Source organism: Pyxicephalus adspersus, chromosome 1 (assembly GCF_032062135.1).
Source record: "Pyxicephalus adspersus chromosome 1, UCB_Pads_2.0, whole genome shotgun sequence".
Taxonomy (NCBI): domain Eukaryota; kingdom Metazoa; phylum Chordata; class Amphibia; order Anura; family Pyxicephalidae; genus Pyxicephalus; species Pyxicephalus adspersus.
This window is the reverse complement of record NC_092858.1, coordinates 11,349,646-11,363,137: the sequence shown is the minus strand read 5'-3', so window position 1 is coordinate 11,363,137 and position 13,492 is coordinate 11,349,646. Positions and strand designations below refer to the sequence as shown.

Below are 13,492 nucleotides of genomic sequence, written 5' to 3'. Positions count from 1 at the left end.
GAAAAAAGTGACATGGCCTTCAAGAAAAAACATGAAAAAAGGTGCAGCGAACATCGATAACAAGCCAATGGTTGACAAAGAAAAAAACATTCTCCCTCCACTACACATAAAGTTGGGATTAATGAAGCAATTTGTTAGAGGTCTGAACAAGGACAGTGATTGCTTCAAATACATTTGTAGATCCTTCCCTGGATTGAGTACTGAAAAATTGAAAGCAGGAATCGTTGATGGACCCCAGATTCGGAAACTGATAAATGATTCAAATTTGACAAGTTACAGGACTGATACTGAAACTTCTGCCTGGCACAGCTATGTCATGGTTGTCAAGAACTTCCTAGGTAACCATAAAGCACAAAATTATGAAGAACTGGTACAAAACTTGCTCTTAAACTTTAAAAATGGGGTGCTACTATGAGCAAAAAGGTACACTATCTCCATAGCCACTTGCTAAAATTTCCAGAAAACCTTGGTGATTTCAGTGAGAAACAAGGGGAGAGGTTCCATCAAGACATAAAGGTGATGGAAGAAAGGTATCAGGGCAGATAGGATAGACACATGATGGCAGAATACTGCTGGAGCCTTCAACGTGACTGTCCTGATCATCAGCATAAAAGGAAATCATACAGAGTTTTTCAATGACTTAGTGATTAGTTCTGTAAATATACTGAACACTGCACAGCAACGATTTTGCTACTGGGAATTACACATGTGATTTACATGATATCAGGTGTCCGGATTCCAAATCTAAACTCAGAATTTTCCTGTCACGTACAGATTTTAGGGCATAGGCATGTTATACCTGTTCAAGTGGTCGGTAGTTGGATAATGTATTTTTACATGTGAACATTATAACAGTTGCAGCTACGACTATGCCTGCTGCCCCATCAGCTGAATCACGTCCCCTGGTGGCATGCCATGTTCCAGCAGCGGCTGGGCATGTCTGGATAAATCAATGAGCTGACGTCAGAAATAGGTATATAAGGCGAGATGGACCAAGGGCTTGTCTCTAGTGCAAAACCATATTATTAAATAGTAGCTAGGCCGTAGTGAGTCTGTTTTGAGCTAAGGATGACATTTGCTTCTGTACCAACGTAAGTGCTCTGATGATGGAGTAAGGTTGCAAATACATACAGAGCAGTGAAGATTGTTCATAGATTCAAGCAAAGCAAGTTTGAAAGCTGTATTACTGCATAAAGGTAATAAAAACCTTTGCTTTCTCTTGCTCATGCCGATACAAATCTAATTAAAATTGCCTATTCATAACACAAGTGGAACATTTGTGGTGCCCTGAAGGTGGTGGCACTCCTTTTTGGCCCGCAACTGGGATATACAAAATTTATGTGCTTTCTGTGCCTGTGGAATAGTCGTGATGACAGCAACCATTACAAAGTGGATTAATGGATTAATGAAAAACTTTGTTGTTGCAATGGATCATGAGGGTATAGGTTTTCAGTATCTGAAGTTTGGAAAAGTTATAACAGATGCTAAACTGAAAGCAAGCATTTTTGTTGGTCCCCAAATCCCCAGTTTGATGTGTGATGCCACATTCAAAGACAAACTTAACCCACTTGAACTTGCTGCTTGGGATTTATTTGTGCTAGTTGCACAAAACTTTCTGGGCAACCAGCGAGCTGAAAACCATGCTGAACTCAAGAACAACATGCTAACAGCATACCAATAACTTGGCTGCCGAATGTCACTTAAAATTAATTTCTTACGTTCACATCCAGACTTCTTCCTATAAAATTTGGGTGATGTTAGTGATGAACAAGGAGAGAGGTTCCACCAGGACATTTATGTTATTGAAACAAGATATCAAGGCCGGTGCAACCCCAACATATTGAGCAGTGACTGCTGGTTTCTGCAATGGGAGGCAGCGAAGAGCCACAAACACAAAAGCAAAGTTCCTGAAACACTTCTGAAGTGTACATGTGTATTGAACAAGGACTCAGGTGAATTATGTGGTGAACTCAGCGCTGCGTATTATGTTGGCGTTATATAAATCCTGTTTATTAATAATATTATTTATGTGTATATGTTTGTTGTATATGTTGTTGCAACATAAAAATACGTTTTTGTAATGTCATGAAACTATGAAAAAAAAGTTAGTTATGTATAGAGATTACATAGTAACTGCGGAATGAAAAAATGTAGCTAAACGTGTAATTTTGTATACGTAGGCAAATCTAGCTTAATTTTGCTTAATTTTCATGTTTCATTAGTTATGTATGAGGGTAATATTGAGGTCATTATTTCAAAACTAGAGCCAATCTAGCAAAACTATTACTATATTTGGAATCTGTGCATCAAACATAAGCTAAAATGACCTTAATCTGTTTGGTAAGAAAATGTTTGTTGACCAGTGTTATCGACTTATAAATTGACAGCTAATCATCAGAAAAGTAGTAATAATCAGGGTCGTTAAACACCCTGATTCACATTGTAATCCATGCTATTCTACACGTTTACAAAGTGGTTAACGCTAACTGATGATTATAAAGTAGGCCACTTGATCATATTTTAATATTCAATATGGTGATCTGCAAAAATGACATCCTCCTCCCTGGTATTCCACTAACCAGACTCTCTCCTCTATAATCTATTATGAATGCTGCAGCCAGACCCATAATTTCACCCTTTCACATCTTCTTCTGCTCTTCTGCTGCTTCTCTTTGTAGTTCTCTTCATTGGCTTTCATTTCACCTGAGAATCAAATGCCTTTCCCTCCACACTTACCTTTCTGACCTGATAGAAAAATACCCCCTAGCTGCTCTCTTTACTCCTCCAATGACCTACTAATAACTTCTTCTCTCATAACCACATCACACGCACGACTCCAAGACTAGAGCTGCCCCAACTCTCCGGAATGGTCTTCCTCGTCCTTTTCAGCTTGCTCTTTTTTTCTGTACATTTAAAAGGGTGCTTAAATCCTATCTTTTCAAACTTGTCTATCCATCGTCTTCTTTCTCCTAAACCCTCACTACTTACCCACCAATCCGTACCCCCCCCTTTATATTGTGTGATACTTCCCTCACCTCCTAGATTGTAAGCTCTTCTGGGCAGAGTCCTCCTCCTGTGTCACTGTCTGTGTCTGTCTGTCATTTGCAACCCCTATTTAATGTACAGCGCTATGTAATACTGCTATATACATAATGTTTTATAATTATTATTATTAATAATAATACTAATAATAATTAAGATTGTCCTGAAAAGAGGTAGCCTTTTAAAACAGAACTAAAGTTGTCAATCAGGGGGGGCTTTATTGCAGCTAAACATATATGGAGGCTGTTTATCAAAAGCAGTGACCTGACATTTCTATGCTGCAGGTAAACATGTAAGCAAAGTCACCTCCCTGCCTCCTGACAGTGATCGGACCACAAGGAGTAGGTGATGACAGACAGGATAGTTTAGGAATAACACAGGGATCCTATAAAATATACAAGATATATGAGAGATTTGAGGTTTAGCTTCTCGAGGTAATGTAAAAAGGGGTAACTAAATTCTAACCTCACTGTCGCCACCTCTTGTAATTGTGTGTTTGGTGATTCAGCATGCTCTTTGACCTTTGCTATATTTAAGACTGCTAGACCTATTATTAACAATATTTTCATATCTATAGTTATTTTTCACCTTCCATTCTATACTGGGGAAACAGGAAATGTAGAATGGAGCCAAGGGTCTGTTGATTGTTTTAACTATTAAGTGTGGCTTATCTTTAATGTAAAAAAGATCCAAAGATCTCTTCCTTGGAAGCATATGCATTGAAAGTCTTTGCATGTTCCTTACTTTGTCATATTAAAGCAGAACTATACGTAAAAATTAAAACGTTGAGCAGGCAGGTTCTTTATTGCAGAAAGGACAGGCAATGTGTCTTCTGCAATACAATAAACTTACCTGGTGGTGTGCAATTTTCTTCTGAACTCATCCCCCATTCTGTCACCATCATCTTTGTCTGGTCCTCTTCCAGGTTAGAGCTTTTCAACCATAATATTTGACCAGCCCATAATAACAATGTTTTGCTGCCATTATACACTGAGCTGCACATTGAGTAGGACATAATGTTGAATGAACATTAAAGAAAAGATTGCAAATAGGCAGGTAAGTTTGTTTTATTGAAGATGAGACATTGCTTGGCCATTCTGCAATATAGAACCTGCTTGCTTACAATGTATTTCCTATTGAAAGTTTTAAATACGTAAGTTGTGCTCTGAAGATCACTGACAGTAAAACTATAGAAATAGTGGTCTTGGTCCCCCGGTGCTATACGATCGTTCGCAGATATCGTGCAGGATCGTTCGTCGTTCGTTTACCAACGATAATAATTGGAAGTGTGTACGTAGCTTAAGGGAAGTTTTTAGCAAACTTTAAAAATGCAACATATTTTCCTGCTGAGCTAAGTGGTCATATCAATACAGTAACCTAGCAATGAAAGCAAATAACATTGCTTCAGAAAATTCTAGTGCTCTCCTAATCTCCTCCTTGCCAGGCCTGGCAGATTCAGCTGCTGTCCAGCTTCTGTGCACCCATCAGCTCGTTGAGTGCCTCATGTTGTCTTATGGAATTGTTTTGTTAAAGTTTCAAAAGTTTAAAGTCATTAAATTCCATCTTTGCAGCCAATCCCCCTCCTAGATCATGGCTGGGATTCATTAATGCTGCAGAGGATGCAGGTAGTAGTGTGATTTGGCAGCAAAGATGGTGGTTAAGGAATTTGTTTCCCCTGTAGGAGCAAATTGTACCAGGGCTTTTGTTTGCCTTCCTCTGGATCAACTATGTCCATAGGGTTTTATATCTGGGATATGTTTATTTCCCTAGTGGTTGAACTTGATGTCTTTTTTCCATCTATCTATGGTAACTATATATGGTGTTGGTTTAGGGGGATGACTGGACTGCATATGGGGACAGCAATGTATGAAGCCACCAAAAGTCAGCACTCTATGAAGAGGAATCATACTAATCATCATATATTGCTTTATTTTTGTTTAATTGTTATACACATTTAATACTTTCATAATATTAAACCATTTCCCAACATGTGCTGGAATAACTATCTACTTTTCCATCTCACCCGTATGACAAAATAAAATCCTAGGAGCAAAGTACTGCTACTGTCCAGAACCCCCCCCCCCAAAGAGTAGTATGTATATCAGACTTTTTCAATGTTTTTACCCCAGAGGAACCCTTAAAATAACATTTAAAATCCAGAGAACCTCTACTAAATAAAACTTATCAGAGTTACATGACCCCTACATATGTTGTCAGAATGCCATCTTCACACATGCATCAATAGATTGTAGTGGTATGCCACAGGATCTGCAAAATTGTGTTTGCCCTAGGAATATGCACCAACATGAAGATAGTCATTTACAGTTAGTAATCCCTTGCACTCACCAGGAATTCTCCGGGTTTAATGGAAGCCTGGTTGAGAGAGGCCACATTGTTCAGCAGTCCTTCTTGCTGAAGTTTATATTGGACTTGCATATCATGGACCTTAAACATTCACTGTATTGCATGATAGGGTTGGCATATGTATGATTTATACCAGAGCTGGGAGAGAATATTTCACATGTGTAAACATGGCTGAGCTTAAGCTACACTACAAAAGGGGAAAAGACAGAGTGGGCAGCATCTGAATCTGAAATTGGTAAAGGGCACTCCTTGTTATTTATGGCGACTGTCTTCCGATTGTCCCCCTATGTTGCCACCCCAACACATTAGTCCTATTGGAGGGTACACATTGCATGGCAACAGTCGGCCATTGTCACTATTAGGATCGCAGTGTTCTCCCCGGCCCCTTTTAGCCAGGTGCACCACCCAGCAGCTGGGTTGAACACTGGGAATGTAATCCAGAGCATTTAAGTGCAGCGAACATACAGCTTCCTCCATACAGTATCGTCTTCATGATGCTCCACATAATCTGTCTATTGTGGTTCAGGAGAAGGACTGTACCTGAAGTCCTGCCAAGCTGGCTGATATAATTGATTCCTGGCACTGTCCTAATGTACTCCAATGTCAGAAGCTCAACCACCACAATGTAATCCATGTGTAAACAGCAAGATAAGATGATATCAGGGGCTGGGGAAATGCTATTGTTTTACATCATCGCATTACTAACTACACAGCCTGCAGGATGCAAAAGAAAATATCATGTCTTAGATTCGGTATTTCAAATATATATATATTTATTAGGTAAATATGAAATGTTGGGACAGTCCTTTATAATACTGATTTGTGTTTATCTTGTAAAAAGTCCATTGGGTGCTCACTTTTTAACTGCCTTTCTCTAAATTAAACCTCAATGGTGAGCTGCTGAATAGCACATCACATATTACAGACTGTTCAAAAGAATTGAGATCACCACCAGCTGGATGTACATGGTAAAACTGTTTTAAAATAAAAAAAAAAAAAAAAGATAAGAACTCGTCTTTTAGATGTTGGATATGAAGACTATACAACATGAATAAGTTTTGTAGTTATACAGTACGTTAACACAAAATGGGATGGGAGGGGGCGTTTATTTGTTGGAACTAATGATAGTTCCGTTTGTTCTACTGGTTAAGTGGTGATCAGTTTGAAAGTACAGACATTGGAGGGCAAAGCTTTGTTGGGAAGATCCAGGTCCATTTTACACTCCATGTTTTGCGTTATCGAAGTAGCAACTCAAAGAAGAGCTTGGCTTTAAATCCAACCACAGACATTAATACACAAAAAAATATATATACAAGGATTCTTCAAAAAGTTTCCGTACTTATATATTTTGTTAGAAACAATGATGGCGGGAGTAGTAATTGGTCGGGTCTGAGAGAGTCATGTGACTGGTCTGTCTGGTAAGCCGGCTGATCGGCTGGTTTAGTATAGGGTTGTCACGCTGTGGTAAAGATGACTGCTAAACGTATAAGTTGCACCAAAGAGAAATAGCTTTCTGTTATACGCTTTTTGTCGGCAGAAGGTGTGTCTGGAACACATTAATCACTGCATGTGTGCTCAGTATGGGGATAAAGTTCTCTCTCGTAGAGTTGTCTATGAATGGACTGAAGTGTTCCAGAATGGCTGTACTTGTGTGACGAATGCATGACTACGAGGAGTGAAGAAAGAACTCTGGGACTGAAGCAGCGGTGCATTAGTATCTACATTCCCAACCAAAAACATTTTTTGCTGATGGCAATAAAAAGTTGGTGCAATGCTGGGAAAAACACTTTGCAAAGGAAGGTGGCTATGTAGAAGACTGATTTATTTTTGAAATACCTAATAAATTAAATTAGTTTAAAAAGTCCAAAAAATTTTTGAAGACCCTTTGTATGAACATAATACTAAAAAAAAAAAGGCTTACCTCTCCATTTCTGATGGGTTTTAGATAACCTCTGGTCACTCCCATACGGAACAATGTCTCTGTGGCCTGCAAAGAAATAAAACAATTTTTTAATACGCCATGGAACTTATTAGTGTAAATTCTTCAAATAATTAAAAAAAGGGGTAGGGAACCAGCTTCACTCTGGTGTATAAACTATTGCAAAACTACCAGTATGCATTTGTAAGCCAATAACTAGGCCTGGTGGTTCAATAACAGCTGCCTGATCTTGTTTAGCCTCCCTACCGGTTCATTTCTTTCCGGTTTTATATGTCTAAAAGCGGTACATTGTTTTTCATGAAAATGTATTTTACAGTATTATATAATAGTATGAGTAAAATAAAGTTTGAAACACAAAATCATGTAAAAACAATACATTGAATAAATTAAAAAATATTTAAAAAAAAAATTTAAATTTTTTTTTTTTTAAATTAAAAAAAATACACATTATACTCATACTATTATATAAATTGTAAAATAAATGTTCTTGAAAACAATGTACTGCTTTTACACATAAAAATCCAATGTATTGCATTCAATACAGTTATTTTGTCAGAAGAAAGAAGAGAGAGATTGCGGCGCTGGATGGTGCGGGACGCCGGCCGATCGGGTAAGCGCTTTATTTACTAACCTTCCCATAGGTTTACATACCCCGAGTGTGACTTGGGATTACCACTTTTAGCAACCTTTTTCTACCCCGAGTTACACTCGGGGTTACCTCTAGGGAGGTTAAAGAAGATTTTTTTAGTTTGCAGACTATAGGCTTTTACCGAAACACTATCGGAAAGAGGCTTTTTATTAAGAGACTTTGTATGTGCAATAAAAGCTCCTTTCCTGCTTGCCAGTAATGTTTGTGCAGATCAATATATATTCTCTGAATGTATCGGGCTGAAAAAATTCCATGTGCATATGTAAGAGTTACATTATCAGGGGATATACAATTATTATTGTCCTAAGATGCTGAAACTTTAGAGAAGATCAGGCAAAGGTGAAGACAACAGTGAGAGATCTCATGTTGCCTGATAGAAGGTACAGTAAGTACAACTGCTTCAAGTTCCCCTTTATTTGCCTAAAAACGAATAAAAGTCAAATTGTCCTCTGCTGTAACAGTGTACTGAAATAGTACAACCAGGAAATATATAGCATTCTTCCCAGGACTTTTTTGGCGAGTGCTCAACACCCTACATTTTGTGGTCACCTGACTTTTTTTTCTGAGCCCAAGACAATGGAAGAGAGATTTAGGATGGAAAGTGGTTGAATACTGGTGAACCAACATCCACCAACTTGAGCTAAATCAACCCGGGAAGGAACAAGTCAGAACACTTCTATGTTTAAAAGTCTAGCTCAGTAGCTGGGCAACATGCAGATCAGGCACTACGGGTACACTTTCATCAGTGAAGCTGGGTGATCCACCAAACCTGGAATGTATCTGGTCCAGGATTGAAAACATTAGCTAACATATAGGCATATACCTGTAGGAAGCACATTCACCTCAAAGGAACCCATCAGGATAAGAATATGGAAGAGCTGACCCTCTGGGGTTTTTATCTTTACCACTAGTTCACCAATTTACATATACCTTTAGGTCACCTGGGCAAAACCAGAACAGGACAGAACACCTTTTATTAAAAACAAATCAGAAAGGCACCAGAGATAGAGCTAGTGATCACAGAAAACAACACACACTAGCAACGTTGATGAGATATGCCCTTCTTTTGCTCTGCAATGTATCTTTTTCAGAACACTCATTATGATGGGTTCAATTGTTACTATCATGGGTATTGTTACCCATGAAATCTAAACCCTCATGAGAGTCCCTATATGTGCCCAGGAACAGTTTTTAGAGTCACTGGCTTATTCTGTTATTATTCTGTTGAGCAGTTGAGGTGCAGTTCAGTGCACTACAAGGGATTATTGGCAATTCCACTCTTCTAGCTACAACTGCAATGCAACTTCAATGCAACCACTTTTACCGGAAAGAATGCATCTCTCAACTAAAGTTCCACTTTGAAGCCTGCATGATCAGGCAGGTCAATATTGCTGAAAAGGACAGGCCATGTCCCTTCTGCAATAATTATACTTACCTGCTCGATCGTGCTGGGTTTCTGACAAAAGGCTGAGCCGCACATGTGCAGAATCAGCTTTAGTTTGCCAGGAAAGCCTGGCAATACTGGCTTCCATTGCGTGTGCTGGGATAACGTAGGCATATAATCCTGGCACTGCCAATCAAGATTGTTGAAGAACTTTCAGGAACAGAAGGAAAATGGGGGATTCCAGAACTGGAACGCACACAGGTGGATTTGCCAGATGTAGTTCTGTTTTAAGTTAGTGGAAGCTGCTGGGCACTCAAGGGCAGTCGGAAGCTAAATATTACATCGAAGAACAACGTCATAAACCACCTCAATGCAAAAGAACCACATGTAAACACACCCACAAAAAATATTTCTATCAAACCCACAAGATTTGGAGCGGTTGAGAGTGAGATTGAGCACGAAGTAAAAGCAGCCTGAAATTATCCTATGATAAAAAAAAAAGGATTTTTTAAGCAAAAATCAGTCAAAATTCATAATATTAGGGAGGGAGTTCATCACTATTAGGTGATAAAGGGGTTTGATATTTAATTTGGGCTTCAAAGCTTTGCAGATAAGAAGCATCTTCCATTAAAGGATGCTTTTTGCAATCAATAAAACAGCTCAAAAAAACAGAGTGGAATTCTTCTCCTTTGTCTTGTGGAAATGGTCTGGGTAAGCAGATAATTTGCTCACAATTTGTGTTGCTATTAGTCCCTGGACGCGTTTTACCAGTTGGTACGACAATGTTGCGGTTAAGTATTAAGCAGTATGTCTTCTTTCTTAAGATGTGATTCTATTACATGGCTCCTGAAAACACAAGGAGGGTGTGAGAGCTAGCTGCAACCTTTCATGTAGATCAGAATGAATTCCTTTCATCAACTCTTCCCACCAACATTTTAAGGATGTTTCGGTCAAATAGAGTACTCTGTCAATACGGCTAGGCTTGCTTTGTGCCTATAGAAAACCACTGGGGTGTATAACCTTCCTTTCACCTTGACTAGTGAGAGATCTTTTTTAATTCCCTCTCCAGCACCCCAGATACCGCCAGATGTCAAATCTATTCATAACAGAGAGCAAATTTCCAGCGCTTGTAGGTTTGGCCTTTTGCGTTTCTCGTTAGGACCTCTTCTCTTCATGTGTGGAGTGCTGCTAAGAAGATTAAAACTACAAGCCTGTCTTTACAATGGTGAGGAGGGAATACATGGCCTGAGCCGGCCACCTGCAGTTATTTGCTAATTGCCAATCTTAAGCTTCCAAGTGATCGCTTTTCTGGTATGCAAACAAAATAGACCTGGACAAGGCGGTTCAATTTCCACGTATGGAACAATAGAAATGGATCACAGGTCAATACAATTTTCTATGCATAGGAACACATGTTTAAAGTCTATCTGAACACAAAAACAAAAAGGATAATATTAGACAGGATTTATTTAGTGCCAACATATTACGCAGCGCTGTACATTATATAGGGGTTGCAAATGACAGATACAAACAGTGACAAAGGAGGAGAGGACCCTGCCCCGAAGAGCTTACAATCCAGAAGATGGGGGAATTATAAACTAGATTTACTTTTTTTTTTTTTGTCCCATGTTAACAATACCTACTCAATGTAATATATATTTATAGAGAAGCAAGTAAAGTCACACTTTGAGAGGGCTACAGAAAAAATCTCTCTAAGACGTAAATACAGCCATGTAATGACCACATTTTTTTTATATTATGCTTCTTCTAAATAAATTATATATATTCTTGTCTATGTTTTTAGTGTTAGGGTTATTATTTTTATTATTACACAGTATTTACATAGCGCCAACATATTATGTAGCACTGTACAAAGTCTATAGTCAAATCACCAGCTGTCCCTCAAAGGAGTTCACAATCTAATGTCCCTACCATAGTCATTATTACTATCTAAGGCCAATTTTAGGGGGAAGCCATTTAACCTAACTGCATGTTTCTAGAATGTGGGAGGAAACCGGGGTACCCGGAGGAAACCCAGGCAAACACAAAAAGAGGTCTTTTTGGCAAGCAATGTATTAAGCTTATTAACACAAGCCCAAAGATTACAAATATTGTGTGTATGATAAGTGTGGTACAAATTATACAATATATTTGTTTGGCACCTTAACTCTATACAGATATTTCTACTGCCTCAATAGAGGCATTCCACTAAAGGAATACATCCAGTATATGGTAAACATTCGCAGTCATGTTTTTATATATCCCCGAAGCGTTTCACCTTAGCTGGCTTCTTTATAGGAAGTATCGACTTGCGATAAGGGATATCTGGACGTTATTAGGAGATTTGGGAAGAATAAGGAGATTATTAAAGCTCTCCAAGACTGGAGAGGATACACTTTCATCAGCTAGGCGATCCAGCAAACATGCAATGGATTTCTTAAAAGTAATTTGCTATTTGTAAGCAAATGTTTTCAGTCCTGGATCAGATTTGTTCTAGGTTTGCAGAATCTCCCAGGTTCACTGATGAAAGTATATCCTCACCAGCCTTAACGAGATTTAATAAATTAGGCCCAATGTAATCTACATTACGGCACGTTAGCAAAACCAAACGTTCTAAGGTACATCCACTCACAGTTGCATACAATATATGAAACAGAGAAGTTCTGGAAACACTGAAGATTATATACAACCCAGATGTCCCAACCAGCTACTGTTAGTTATATTTTCAGTAGATAGAAGAAAACACAGTTCAGAAACTTTTTAATTGCATTGTTCTCTGCTTCTGAAACTGATTTTACTGATTTATGATGTGCTACTGGTCCGTGTTATACCACTCAGTAGCAACAATTAAATTCCTGTTTCTATTGAGTGTCACAGTAAAAAATACAATAGAACCAGCTGAGCATATGCTGCTAATTATTGAGAATTGAATAAAATGTAAACAGCTAACCATTCTCCGTGTTCATGGCTTGGCGACACACTTTTTATTTCATGTCATTACTCATGATGTTGAGTGTTGCTTTTATAGGCAAACACTTACCCAAATTACAATATAATATTACATACATACACGTATTCCACATGAGATCAGTCAAGAAATTGCTATGACCATACAGGAATAATTCAGGTTGTGCTAAAATTGGTACTCTCAATCTTTTAACTTTTAGGATCCCTTCACACCTCCATGTTTCAGCGTCGTGCTTTACCACAAATATTTTAATGCTCATTTGAAAAATGCAGCCCATGTATTTAGGGGACTCAAAGTGCATTTTATTTTTTTCAACAATTTGCATTACACACAACGCTTAACTTTATGCTGTAAAGACCGTAAGGTAGGTAAGTTGATGTGGCATTTAAAATGTTTGCAATACCGTGAGGTCATTAAAACATGCACATTAATGCAATGCGCAAGAGGTGAAGCACACTTTTATTAGGTAAAATAGAGATATCAACTCTGTCAGCTCTCTTTTAGTCAATGGGATATCTAAGAATATAAAAAACACTTCTAAAAGTGGTGCACACAGTTCAGCTTAAACTCTCAAAATTGTGTGGTAATACAGCGCGATGATCATCAGTTATTTGTTTCCTTCCTGGGGAATGAAACTCAACAACACTAAAAATGATATTAAGGGACCACCATCTCCTAAATGAGACATTATTATTACTATCCTGTATTTATATAGTGCCAACATATAACGCAGCGCTTTACAAAGTCCAGTAATGTCACTAACTGTCCCTCAAAGGAGCTCACAATCTATTGTCCCTTTGTAAAGCGCTGTGTTGTATGGCGGCGCTATACAAATACTGGCTAATAATAATAATATTAACTGGCCTCTGGGCTGTAGGACTGGCAATTGCTGACCAAATCCTGTATGGTCGTCTCTTTAACTGGCCTTTTCTATTTCTGAATATTGATCTATTTAAATTAGTGGGCAAGAGAGAATCGTGTTACACTTGGTGGTGGTGGACGAGGCAGATTTATATGATCCACAATATGTATAACACGGCACTGCAGGTTAGAAACTATCCAGTCCCATGGTCAAAATCAAAATTCAGCCACAGATGCAAACATTTTTCATCCCATTACACAAATATTTGATGAAACCTACAAATC

The 13,492-nt window shown here is 38.3% G+C and overlaps 1 protein-coding gene across 1 annotated transcript in view; it reads right to left on the bottom strand.

Moving 5' to 3' along the window:
- The window catches only part of TMEM135 (transmembrane protein 135), a 211,552-nt gene that overhangs the window by 92,583 nt on the left and 105,477 nt on the right, over nucleotides 1-13,492 (bottom strand). Inside the window, exon 5 of the mRNA XM_072402388.1 lies at nucleotides 7,328-7,393. Within this exon, the coding sequence (XP_072258489.1) occupies nucleotides 7,328-7,393 (66 nt within the window). The remainder of the gene's footprint in view (nucleotides 1-7,327; nucleotides 7,394-13,492) is intronic.